The sequence below is a fragment of the Grus americana genome, chromosome 26 (genome assembly GCF_028858705.1).
Source record: "Grus americana isolate bGruAme1 chromosome 26, bGruAme1.mat, whole genome shotgun sequence".
NCBI lineage: Eukaryota > Metazoa > Chordata > Aves > Gruiformes > Gruidae > Grus > Grus americana.
The window spans coordinates 2,730,632-2,743,351 of NC_072877.1; the positions used below are offsets into that span (position 1 = coordinate 2,730,632).

The following is a 12,720-nucleotide window of genomic DNA, read 5'->3' on the forward strand; positions in this document are numbered from 1 at the left end:
GTGGTTTAGCAACTATCTTCTAACAGTAGCTTTTATTAGTTTGTTAGAACTAACAGAAACTAAAAATAACCAACAAGAACACCACCACCACCACCAACTGCATGCATAAGGCCACAGCAACCATCAACTCGGAGTGTCAGATCCTTACAGTCTGGTCCAACTTTGAAGGTGTAAGAAGCATTTAATTAAAACTCTTCCATCTAAAAAGGTCTAAAACCTATACTCCTTGCACAATCAAGAACAGGGAGAACCCAAAGGAAGCCAGAAAGGACCTACACCTGCTAATTGCCCAATTAGTGGGCTCTGACTAAGGCTACCAGAGATAGGAAGGGTGAGCAACACCTTATCGTGTTAACACCTTGGTGTCTTTGACTCCTACATTTCCAGATTTCACACCAACCAGGCTTGGCCGGAAAAATATTTCAGGTGGTCTTTTCCAAGACTGCAAACCCACTATCGAGAAAAAGCCAATTGCGCCAAAGTTAGATGAGCAAAAAAATAACAAAACTCTTCTTGCAAATCAAAGCTGAAGATGCGCAGAGAGCAGCACAGGGGCCAGGTTGCACCAGCGCTGCTGATGCATCTTTGGCCTTTTGTGCGTCAGGGTAATTACGTTGGGAACAAAGAGAGTGACCTCAGACACAAGGTGACACTGGTTACTCTTACCAAAAAAACCCCAAACAAACCCCACCTAGATTCTTGCAACTAAGCTACACAACCCTATTACAGGAAAAGCATCACAAACTAAATGACATTTTTGCTGGCAATTTGGAGTAGTAAAAATGTAACTTCTTGAACTTTGCTTTAGTAGGCCTGAGCCCTGTAGACTCCTAAACCACCACTGCACTGCCCAAAACCAAGGGCAACGAAACACTATTAACAGTAATAAAGTTCTTGAGCTACAGAGCATTCAGTGTTCTCTTAAAATGATTAAAATGAACCAAATCCTCCTTAATTGTATTAGCGTTGGCTACCCGAGGGAACACAGCTCGGTTGCTAAACCAGGGAGAGGAGACCAGCGTGCTCACAGCCCCGACCCGGCTACTCCGCTCCTCTCTGCCCTGTTCAGCACCAACTGAGCGTTGCCTTTCCCCGCTGTCACACAGAAGTTTTGAGATCTTCAGGTGAACTATTACAGATGGGATTGTAACCTAAACACAGAGCAGCTGCCGGCCGGGGAGTCCCCAGAGCTGAAAAGGAGCGTCCACTTCTTTACGTCAAAGTTTGGCCACCGAGATCTTGAGATACTGAACTGCAAGCGTCTATCTCCGCCTTGCAGCTGAAATCCAACTCTCAACACCTACCACTGGTATTCTGCGGCTTTGGTGCTGAGCATCCAAGCAGCGCACTTTAAAAAAAAGCGCATAACTTAAAAAAAAAAAAAAGAAGCCTAATTTGCAAAAGAAATGCTGACGGCTTTATTTTTAGTCAAAACAGTGTTTCCCCTTCCCCAGGTCCAGAGCATTCCCTTGGGCTATTCTGAGATAAACTCAAGTCCTTAATAAGAGCTTTCAGCAAGTCCAATGACACACAGAAGGTAAAAGCTTGAACTAAAACAAACGAAAAAGTATTCTAAGCGATTTGTAGTTGGGCGGCAGGCTACATCGTGACTCTTTTACCAAGCAAGTGCAAGGTTACTGAGATATCAAATGGGAAACACGCATTTTAGTCTCCAGGGTTTCCTCTGGAGCAAGCTGAATGTTATAGATTTCTAGAGCCAAATTAGATTTTGTGTTTGAGCCAAAACAACGTCCTTTAGAATACAGAAACACACAAGAAAAAAAAAATCAGGTCCTGTTAGAGATGGAGAAGGAACTGCCCTAGGAAACAGTCTCAAAAAAACAAATCGTGTCCCCCTCAGTACGCAGGTATGGCACAAAGGAGCCTCCAACTCCGGTGAGAAAATCCCCGTGTCCTTGCTCACGCTCACACAGTGCGACCTGTTTCTGTGAATTACCAACACGTGGAGGACGTGACACAAGAATGCCTACCCGAACACGCTTTTATATTTTTATTTTTTTTTTCTCCACCGAGCTTCCTCCACAATTGTATTGAGATGAAAGAAGTCACTTCTGCCTGCAGCCCGCCTGGTGCATCTGGAGGCCCCAGCAGAGCTGAACCTGCATGAACACACAACTGCTCCAAACACGGAAGTTTTCCAGCTTGGAGCAAAGGGCTGTCAGCATCTTTAATAGTTAAAAACATGGAAAACTCAGTGCCGATCTCTGGGATTTGAAAAACCCAGTCCTGAACCTAAAATCAGATAGCGTGGAAGCAAAAAAAGGGATGCAATTTCCTTTTTAGATGTCAGATTTCTTATTTTTCTATTACAAGTAGCCATCTCAGCACCTGTCTTGTTACCTCTCACTGGCCCAAATTTATTTCATTTCAACTTGGAGTCAAGCTATTGAGAACAGGCAATAATAAATGCAGAAATAACAGCAATTCTTAATCAGTGTGATGATTATTTTTTTTTAAATTCAAGACAAGTGAAACATTCAATACAGAAAGTCACAGAATTCATCGTCATCCTACAACAAACGTTCTCCCACAGGGATATTCACATTTAGTAAGGGCATCCCGTTTTAGGGCAGCAGCATGGGAAACATCTAAGGGGCCAGGAAAGCAGAAGAAAACCAAAGATGACATAAATCTGTTTCCAAGAGGAGGGGGGAAAAAAAAAAAGAAAAAAAAGGGAAGGGGACTCATTTTTGCCCACAAAGATAATTGTAATGACGTCCTCACTGCTTTCCTCTGTCTCTACTGTGAGCAAGTTTAAGTGATGCTTACAAGACTTGGAACAGACAGAAATATTAATTCAAAACGAGGTTGTACAAGCTTTTTGAGAAGTGGAAAAACTGGCATACAGCAATTTGCTTTAAGACCGTAGGACTTCTTTTCAGCCACACAAAATCATCTGATTCTCTCTGCTCCTGTATCAGTATCACTGCATCCTTTGTTTCCAGACGCTGAATAGTCCCTCCTTGAAGAGCTGCTCAACAGGAAAGCACCACAGCTAGCATCGACTACACAATTCCCACCAACAAAACTGATGGCTTCACTCACAGTTTACATAATACCTATTTTTTGAAGACAAGAACATGATATTCTCTTTTATTATGGCCTTAAAAGTTTGTCTTTATCCTTACCGTTGCTCCACATTGTGAAATAAATCCCTTCAGCACTGATGCAGCCTGCAAAAAATGTTTCTGTGCTTCCCACGTATTAACACACCAGGTACAACTCCAGGAAGTTCCACCGTGACCACGTAACACACAAACCAAAGCTCTCGCGGAGCTGCAGCGAGACTTTACCAACCTGCTAAACTCCGCAGAGCTTTTGACAGCCGGTATTTATTTGCAAATCCCTGTTCCTATTAAGACAGGACCAACTCCCACAGCACATGCCATAAAACCAACTCTCAATTATTCACACTGATAGTCACTATCTCCCTGCCATGCTCGATAGCTAATAACTATTCTGTTAAACGAATGTGATGTTTGATAGGGGAGCGTCCGCAACTTAGCTCAACTCTTACGTCCAAAAGACTGGCATTTCGTGCTATGGAAAGGCCTCTCACCAAAAAAACCAAAAAAATCAATCCATTCATAAAAATCACCACTTCCTCCAGCCACAAAAATCCACAATTAGTTTTGAAGGGAACCTCACGCTCTCCTTTCTGAAGGAAAGCTCCTCAGAGCTACTGCTTAATGCCTTTACCTGGAGCAGAGAGGAAAAAAAAAAAAGACAATAAAAAGCAAGCAAAGCCCATCCAGTTACAGCACAGAACAATTTTGTTAGCTATATTTGTCCTGTACAGGAACTGCACCAAGCTGCAGGTGCCTTAACCATATTTGCAAATCAGTTTTCCTCCAAGTGGAACATCTTCCAAGCCTCTGCTGTTAAACTTTAACTAACCAAGTCGAAGACAGCAATTGCGACCCTGTTCTTACAGCTCAAACTCCCATTTGCTCAATTCAATATTTAACAAAGAAAAGCAGGGTACGAAGCCCAGTTTTAAAGCAACAAGAGCAGCTGTTTCACCTGCCTTCAGTGTCAAACCGCAGAGTCGCCAGCTAAGTTTTAAAGGTAGGGCTCAACTCACGGCAAACGAATTCAGAGTTTCTTCAGTAAATTCAGAGCCTGTGAATTGTTTAATAATGCAGTAATTCCTCTCCTCCCCTGAGATTACCCAAAAGACATTTGCCAGCAACCTTGCCAGACAACCTGAGGGCTGCACAGCTCTATTCTGGGTTAATAAACTGCTCACCCTTGTGGTTCACAGGGGTATCATGCAAAGAAGATATTTATTTCAAAGTTGCATAGATAATATGTAACTACCAGTGTCGTTACAGTTCAGCCAGTCTTGTGGACACCATGCGAATCCTGTGCAAGTCCAACTAAAATATTATGCAAAAAAAAAAAATAACCCAAAACCTCACCGTTTCCCTATTTTTATTTTTTCTGTCAGTGACAGCACTGACTCTTCAGAGGGTTTTCCATCCTAACACCCAAACCTGACTCACTTAAAGCCACCGTCACCTTCGGTTTGCCTTCCCGGCTCCTGTCCACGACAGCAACGCGTTTATCCACGCAGGGTTTTGTTGTTAACGCCAACCAAAACAGTTTACCTAAACGCCTAGCAGCTGGAAAACAGAAACAAACGCGCCTGGGAAAAAGCAAGGGTGCAAACCCCAAGGCTGGGCCGAAGGACGGCGGCTGCAGGGGCCGGGCTCCCGCAAAGACACCGGGAAGGGGGCGGTGGAGACGGGGGTTCGGCAGCAGCAGGGAGGGGGGTGCTGGAGCGGAGCCGGCTGCTCGTTTCAAGGGGGGGAGCGATGCCCGAGTTTTCCTTTCCCCAAACGTTTGTTACCGGCGTTGCTAGAAAACTCCACAGAGGCCGCGGGAGGAGGCAAAGGCCGCTCGGTCGGTAAACACCGGCGGCTGCAGCCGCTCTTCGCCTCCCCGCCCCGGTGAAGTCGCCCTCCCGGCGGCCGTTCGCCCCGGGGAGGCCGGGCCGGGCCCGGCGGTGACACACGTCAAAGCCCGGAGCGGTCCGGGGCTCGCCGACAAACACCGCCCGGGGGAGGGGGGGGGGGGAGCGCCGCGCCGCCGGCCCAGCAAGGCCGCTCGCCCCCGCGCCCGCCATGCCAGTGCCTGCGCCCCCCCGCCTCCCCGCTCCGCCACCCGGCCCACACACAGCGGAGAACCGGGACCGCGCTGCAAGATGGGGAACTACAGCGGCACCTCCACCGCGCCGCGGGGCCTGCGGGCCCGCTGCCACCCCCGCCGCGCCGGGCCCCCGCCGGGCCTGGCCTCGCCTCGCCGCGCCGGGCCGGGCCTACCCGCGCCCTCGCCGAGGCCCGGCCTCGCGGCAGGCCGGCCGGCCAGGCGGGGAAGGGAGGCGCGTCCCGCCCGGCCCCACGGGCGGCCCCACGGGCGGCCCCGCGGCGCGGCCCCCCCCCTCACCTGCACATGATCCGCCATTTTGCTCCATTCATGCTCCGCTCCCTCCGCCTCCGCCGGGCCCGGCACGCGCCCGCCCCCCCTCCACCGCCCGCGCGCACGCGCGACGGCCCCCGCCGCCCGCCGCGCCTGCGCACACCGCTCGACTCCGCCCCCCGCCGGCGGCGCGCGCCGCGCCACGCCCCACCCGCCCCGCCCCGCCGCGCGCCCGCTGCAGCGCAGGTGACGTCACGACGACAGCGACGCAGCGGAGGGAGGGGCGGGCTTTGTTGACATGGCGCTTAAAGGGACCGCGCGTCCGGTGGGCCCTCGCCACCCGGCTTCCGGTGCCCCCAGTGTCTGGAACCAGCGCTCCCAGTGTCCTGCAGCTGTGTGCCCCGTTCCCTGCACCAGTGCTCCCGCCTACCGCAGCCAGGGACAAGCCTCGTGCCCCAGCAGCCCCCGCACCAGTGCTCCCAGTTACCCCAGCAGCCCCACACCAGTGCTCCCAGTTACCCCCCGCACCAGTGCTCCCAGTTACCCCAGCAGCCCCACACCAGTGCTCCCAATTACCCCCTGCACCAGTGCTCCCAGTTACCCCAGCAGCCCCTGCACCAGTGCTCCCAGTTACCCCCTGCACCAGTGCTCCCAGTTACCCCAGTAGCCCCACACCGGTGCTCCCAGTTACCCCCTGCACCAGTGCTCCCAGTTACCCAAGCAGCCCCACACCAGTGCTCCCAGTTACCCCCTGCAACAGTGCTCCCAGTTACCCCAGGAGCGCTGCACCAGTGCTCCCAGTTACTCCAGCCAGGGGCACACCTCGTGCCTCTGCCAGCCCTGGCCGCGTGGTGGTGGTGGTGGCTCAGCCCCGGTGCTGCCAGCCGAGCTCCCGGCCGGGCACCCAGCACCCTTGGGTGCCCCTTTGCAGCGGGTGAGCCCTGTGGGGGGTGGAGGGGGCTGCGAACGTGGGGGTTTCTCCTGGCCTGAGGACGCCCACGGGTGCCCAATGCTGCCGGGTCCCCACGTGCCGAGGGCTGGGGTGCTCTGGGTCCCCCCACGGCTGCACCCCGCAGTGCTCCGCCAGCCCAGCTGCCCGTCCAGCCCCTGCCGTCCCCGTCCCCGTTCCCATCCTGCGGGTCTGGGCACCGAACAACGCCCTGGTGCTTCCTGCAGCCTCCAACCTCTTCCTCCCTCCTCGGTGTCGTGCTGCTGCCTTCCCCTGCTCGCCCCTTCACCTCCTTCCCAGCTGCATTGTGGCCAGTTTCGGGGCTGGGGGCTGCACCGCCCTTACTGGGAGCACTGGTTTAGGCTGGGAGGGTGGGCGATACCTGGGAGCAGGCAGATGAGCAGAGCTGGGGGATCATCACCCCAATGGGGACGCCCTCAGAGCTGCCTCTAGACCCATTTCACAGATAGGAAAACTGAGGCACAGCCACAGCAGCCCGCCCAGCGCCGCCTGCCCTTTATGGCAAACCCACAGCCGCAGGAAGCCAAAGCCCGCGCTGTGTGAGCGTAGGAAACAGAAGAACCCAACCGCACGTCACATGCTGAGACGGCACGACCCGACGCGACGGCAGCGCTGCGGTGGGGCAGGGTTGGGCGGGCGGGACGGTGCCCCCCCACCCCGGAGCTGTGGGGCAGGGGAGGACGGCGGCGGAGCGGCAGCATAGGAGGATGCTGGTGGCTGGAGGATGGAGGAGTCGGTGGTGAAGCAAGGTGTGCTGTACCTCCAGCTGCAGCAGACCTTTGGGAAGGTGAGGAGGTGGGGGGGGGGCTGCTCGGTCCCTGGGGGAGACCCATGGTGGGGCTCGGGTGGACTGGACAGGTGGGGGGGGACAGGGGGATCGCATCCGAAAGGAAGGGGCTGCTCCCACCCGTTGGCTGCCCACCCGTCCTTTTGCTCTCCACCAGCACGTTGGGCCGGTGGGGCCGGGCAGGGGGACGGAAGGCGCTGGGGGCACGTTGCAAAGAGACCCCCCCCATTCCTCCGGGTCGGACGCCCCCGGCAGCGGCTCTGCAAAGCGGGGCAGAACCCCGGCATAAAGTGATGCAACCCCCAGAGCCTCGCTGCTTCCGCGGCCGATAATGGCCGGGGTTTGGCAAGGGCTCCCGCAGGCACCGCTCTTGTGCAAGAAGGGGAAGGAGCCGCCCGGGCGGGAGATAGAGCCGAGTCCCTCCGCAGGGCGGGCAGGGCGGCAGGCAGGGCAGCAGGCAGGGCAGCAGGCAGGGCGGCAGGCAGGGCAGAGCAGGCAGGGCAGAGCAGGCAGGGCATCGCCTTCCTGCAGCACGGCAGCCACTGCCATGCACGATGCCTGCGATGGAGGACGGGGGGGCAGAGGCCACCCCCGTAGCAAGTCCCAGAAATACGCCCTGGCAAAAGGGTGCAGCGTTTCGGCAAAGCCTGTGCCAGGCCCGGCAGGTCCCCAGTGCCAGGAGCCGCCGCGGAGGATGCTCTGACTTTGATGCAAGACTTCCTCTACCGCCGGTGCCTCCCACGTGCGGTGTGCCCTGAATTGCTGCCGCCTCGGAGGGCGAGTTGGGAATCGCTTTGAAATTTGGTGGTTTTGGGGAAGATGGAGCAAATGAGCAGCTGAAAGTCCTTCGGCAACGAGGGGCCGTTGGGACAGCTTTTGGGTGCCACAGGGTGGGGGGAGGCTGGGATGGATCCCGGTGCTGGGTGAGGTGTGGGATGGATCCCAGTGTGGGGTGAGGGTGGGATGGATCCTGGTGCTGGGTGAGGTGCAGGATGGATCCCAGTGTGGGGTGAGGCTGGGATGGATCCCAGTGTGGGGTGAGGCTGGGATGGATCCCGGTGTGGGGTGAGGCTGGGATGGATCCTGGTGCTGGGTGAGGCGTGGGATGGATCCTGGTGCTGGGTGAGGTGCAGGATGGATCCCGGTGCGGGGTGAGGTGTGGGATGGATCCCGGTGCTGGGTGAGGTGCAGGATGGATCCTGGTGCGGGGTGAGGCTGGGATGGATCCCGGTGCTGAGTGAGGTGTGGGATGGATCCCGGTGCGGGGTGAGGCTGGGATGGATCCCGGTGTGGGGTGAGGCGTGGGATGGATCCCGGTGCGGGGTGAGGTGCAGGATGGATCCCGGTGTGGGGTGAGGCTGGGATGCTTTTCCCCATGCTGCCCAGTTTATCCCCCCCCCCCAGCTTTGGGTGCAAGACCCTGCCCGGACCCTGGAGGGGCTCGCTCCGCTGTCCTTCCCCATCCTCCCGCATGATCCCAAGGGGATGAACACTCCGGGAAGGATGAAGGCAGAGATGGCCGGTGCTGGGGTTTCACTCCTCTCGCTGTTTCTCCCCACGGCAGAAATGGAGGAAGTTCTGGGGCATCTTACACCGGGAAAGCTCCTGCTCCACCGCCCGCCTGGAGCTCTTCGAGGGCTCGGCGCCGCCGGCCGCCGAGAAGCTGCGGAAAGGCGAGGGCAGCAAGCGGCTGGTCAAGCTGAGCGACTGCGTGCACGTGGCAGAGGCGAGCGGCGATGCCGGCTGCCCCAAGGAGACCGTCCCCTTTCTGTTGGAAACCACGGACAAATGGTACCTCCTGGCCGCTGATGGCACCGAGGTGGCCGGCTGGATCCAGAAGCTGTGCGAGTTGGCTTTCCCGGTACGCACCAGACGGGGATAACCGGGATACGGGAGGCAGTAGGATCCGTGCGGGGGAATCCCAGGGGTTTGCTGCGATGGGGGATGCTGCGGGGGGGGGATGTCGTGCTCTGCCCCCGCTCACCCGCTGCTCTTTCCCGGGCAGATGAGCAGGGAGGAGCAGGCAGCAGGCAAGGATGGACAGCAGAGCTCACTGGGCACCGACGGCGAGTTCTCCATGGAGGAAAACTCCCTCTACAGCTCCCGGGGCAAAGGTAGGCACCAGGAGCGGGGGGGGAAGGTGCAGCAGAGCTGGGTTTGCTCGCACAGGAGGCAGTGCACGTCCCGCAGTATCTCCTCACCCCCCCCTTTCCGAGGCACCTCAGCCAGTTTTGCACCAGGGAGCAGCCCCCACCGCAGCTACGTGCAGCTGCACGGTGGGAAGCCTCTTCCCAAAATAGCTTCTCTGCACCCTTCCTGCTTTGCGGTTTGGCAGGGCTGCATTTCACTGCGCTATCGGGCTGCTCCTGTGTGGCCGGAGCCCTCAAGCCCTTATCGGCCGGACGCCGCTTCCCCACCGCCCCGGCTGCGGAGGGAGGGGGAGGGTCACCGGCCCCACGGCACCTCGCTGGGGTGGGAGATGCAGCTCTGCTCTTGCAGCAAGGAGCTCTGCTCCTTGCGTGTGTTAAATGTCACCTTCCCCTGTCCCCAGCCAGCTTGGAGCAGGAGTTCGAGGTGATGGTGAGGGCCACCGAGTCCTCCGAGCGCTGCCGGCTCTGGGGCCGGTACATCCTGCGAGCCGGTGAGGAGGCGCTGGAGCTGATGGATTTCCAGACCTTGGAGATCATCTACAGCTGGCCGTACCGCTTCCTGCGGCGCTTCGGGAGGGATAAGGTAAGGGGGACACCGGGGAGGGTGGGCTTGTGGGGGGCTGTGGCACAGGGACCTCATCCTGTCCCTCTCCAGGTGACCTTCTCCTTCGAGGCCGGCCGGCGCTGCACATCCGGAGAAGGCAACTTTGAATTTGAGACCAGGCAAGGCAACGCGATCTTCCAGGCGATCGAGTCGGCCATCAACGTGCATCGGGGCCGGGAGGCTGAGGACCCGCGGCGGGGTGGCCCCGGGGACGATGCCCCTCGCCCGCTCGGCCACGCCAAGATGCCCAGCTGGGCGCAGGGGCACGAGGAGCCCGGCGGCACCAAATGCCCCTCGCTGGATCCCACCCGGGAGGGGAAGGTGCCAAAAGCCAAACTGGTGATGCCCCCCAGCAGTTGCCCGGGGGCCGGGGAGCCGTTGGGCACGTTCTTGCCCTCCCGCGGTGCCGACTGCCCCTATGCTGAGCCCTGCAGCTCCCTGCACCAGGGAACCCCCCCGGTGCTGGAGAAGGGCCGGAGGCAGGATGCTCTGGCCAAAGCGGCCGTCGAATCCGAGTACGCCGTCCCCTTCGACACCATCGCCAAGACCTTCATGGCTCACAAATTTGGCAGCTTGGCCCATCACCCTGAGGAGGTTCCCGACCCACTCTACGACAGCATCCGGGAGGCAGGGGGGCAAGCGGGCAAGCAGCCCCCTCTGTGCCCCACCGCTGCCAAGCCCGAACACATCTACGATGAGCCCGAGGGTCTGTCTGCCCACACCGTCTACGACGAACCCGAGGAGGTGAAGGGGGAGGCGTGGAGGCTGCAGGCGGCCCCGGAGGAGCCCTCTGGGCACGAGTACCCCTACAACCCGCAGCGGGATGACTACGCGGTGCCCAAGAGACCCGTCCCTCTCCGGCAGCCCTTCCCGCTGCAGGGCAAGGAGTGGCTGGGGGACACCGAGTATGACAACGTGGCCCTCAAGTTTGCAAAGAAAAGGAACCTGCAGTGAGCGGGATGGGGAAGGCGAGGAGGAGAGGACCCCCCCCCGTGCCCCACCCCCAGCCGGATCCCCCCCCCCCTCCCCGGCAGAGCTGAGACCCCCCCCAACTCAGCGCACCCATGGCTGGAGGGGACAGGGCATCCCTCCGGAGCGGCGGGGCACATCTGGCCAGCTGCGGGGCCGGCAGCCGGGATGTGCCCGCTGGAGGGCACTGTGCGCCCGCAGTACGGGCAGGGCAGGCAGCGGCCGGGCAGGGGGCCGTCCCGCAGCCCCCCCGCCGCTCCGCTCCGGCCTTTGCAGCACCCCCAACTCGCACCCCGCAGCCTCGGGGGCTCCTGCAGACCGAACCCCAAATCCCCCGCTCCTCGCCCAGCCAAACCTTGGGAACCCCAGCTCTGGGTGCCACGGACCCTCCCTGCACATCCCTAGGGATGCACATCCCACACCCCGAGATGCAGCCGGACGATGCACGGCCCCGGGATGCTCAACCCACAAGTGCCGGCTGGCGTTGCACACCCCTGGGGACGCACACCCCATGCCTCAAAGGCCGCCGGACGATGCACAGCTCACACAGCAAACACATCCCACCTGCAGAGTTCTCTTTGCACACACCGGCCTTCACCTGCTCAGCACCGCGGCCACACGCAGCCCCCCGGGACGTGCCTGTTCTCGACCCCCTCCAGCAGCCAGCGTCGTGGCCGGGGCTGGGCACCGTGCCTGTCCGAAGGTCACGCCACATCCTCGCTCAGCAAGAACAGTGGCATAAATTTCTACTGTCTCAGCCGGGGTTTTATTTTTAATTTTTTTTTTTTTTTTATAAAACCACTTTCCAGCTCCTCTGAATTATAGATGAAATACTCAGCTTTATTGTCATGGTGATTTTAGTGGCTGGCTCCTGTCGTCCCAGTACAGTGAGACCAGTACGCGGTCTCACAGCCTGACTTGCTCTGGGTCAGCCTGCTCCTCCTCCTCTTCCTCCTCCTCCTCCTCCTCCCGGACACCTCCAGCCCTGCACAGCCCTTGCTAGGGGACATCCACCCCCTCAGCTGGGCACGGGGAGAAGCACCGGCCCCGATTCCCCATCGGCCGATGGTCCCCCGGCACGGAAAGGTCTCCCAGAGCTGCCCCAGGCTCCGCCGGTGCCCATCACCCTGCTCGGGCCGTCTCCGGTGCGCACCGGCTCCACCACCGCGACGGAGGGACCTCGGGAGCTGCTGCCGGTCCCCCACCACCCCGGCAGGTCTGCCACCAAAGGCAAAGAAAAGGCATGAATTATTTATAAACTCTTTCAATCAAATAAATGCTTAGGTGCTTGAGTTAATTTCCTGGATCCTGAAAATCCAAAGTGCAGACTTTTAATAAGGCAAATTAAGTGCTTTATATATTACACTGATTAAAGCTCCGTATCAATCTATCTATCACACGCTGAATTGAAGGGGCCGGGAAGCAAACAGGTCCCTGCAGCCACACTCCCCTCGTGCAGGCAGCGGTGGGCTCCGCTGCCCGCCCCGACCAGGCTCACACAGGACACAGGGATGCTGCCTGCGTAGAAACACCTAAAACTGGTTAAAAAAAAAAAAAAAAAAAGAGAAAAACCAACTCTCTAGGAGTTTTTTCCAGTGAGCGAACATCAGACCAAGGAAAAGCACGGAGCAAGGCAGATCTCGCCCAGCCCTGGGACCTGCCGGCCAGCACGGGCAGAGGATTAGGAGGCAGCAGGGTGCACGGAGGGACGGGAGATGCTCCTTAGCCCACGGCTCCCCGTCCTTTCCCGGGTCTGTTCCCGCACCAGCGAGGGATGATCCCTGTCCCCGACCGGGCT

At 58.3% G+C, this 12,720-nt stretch overlaps 2 protein-coding genes across 2 annotated transcripts in view; one reads left to right on the forward strand and one right to left on the reverse strand.

Annotated features, from left to right (window-relative positions):
* XPO7 (exportin 7) overlaps positions 1-5,583 on the reverse strand; it is a 47,934-nt gene extending 42,351 nt beyond the window's left edge. Inside the window, exon 1 of the mRNA XM_054804409.1 lies at positions 5,470-5,583. Coding sequence (XP_054660384.1) covers positions 5,470-5,487 — 18 coding nt within the window. The 5' untranslated portion in view covers positions 5,488-5,583. The remainder of the gene's footprint in view (positions 1-5,469) is intronic.
* Positions 5,584-7,007: 1,424 nt separating this feature from the next.
* DOK2 (docking protein 2) lies at positions 7,008-12,217 on the forward strand. Its single transcript, XM_054804678.1, has 5 exons — positions 7,008-7,199; positions 8,764-9,060; positions 9,205-9,313; positions 9,751-9,932; positions 10,005-12,217. The coding sequence occupies exons 1-5, from the start codon at positions 7,137-7,139 to the stop codon at positions 10,905-10,907; spliced, it is 1,554 nt and encodes a 517-aa protein (XP_054660653.1). The 5' UTR covers positions 7,008-7,136; the 3' UTR covers positions 10,908-12,217.
* The last annotated feature ends 503 nt before the right edge of the window (positions 12,218-12,720 follow it).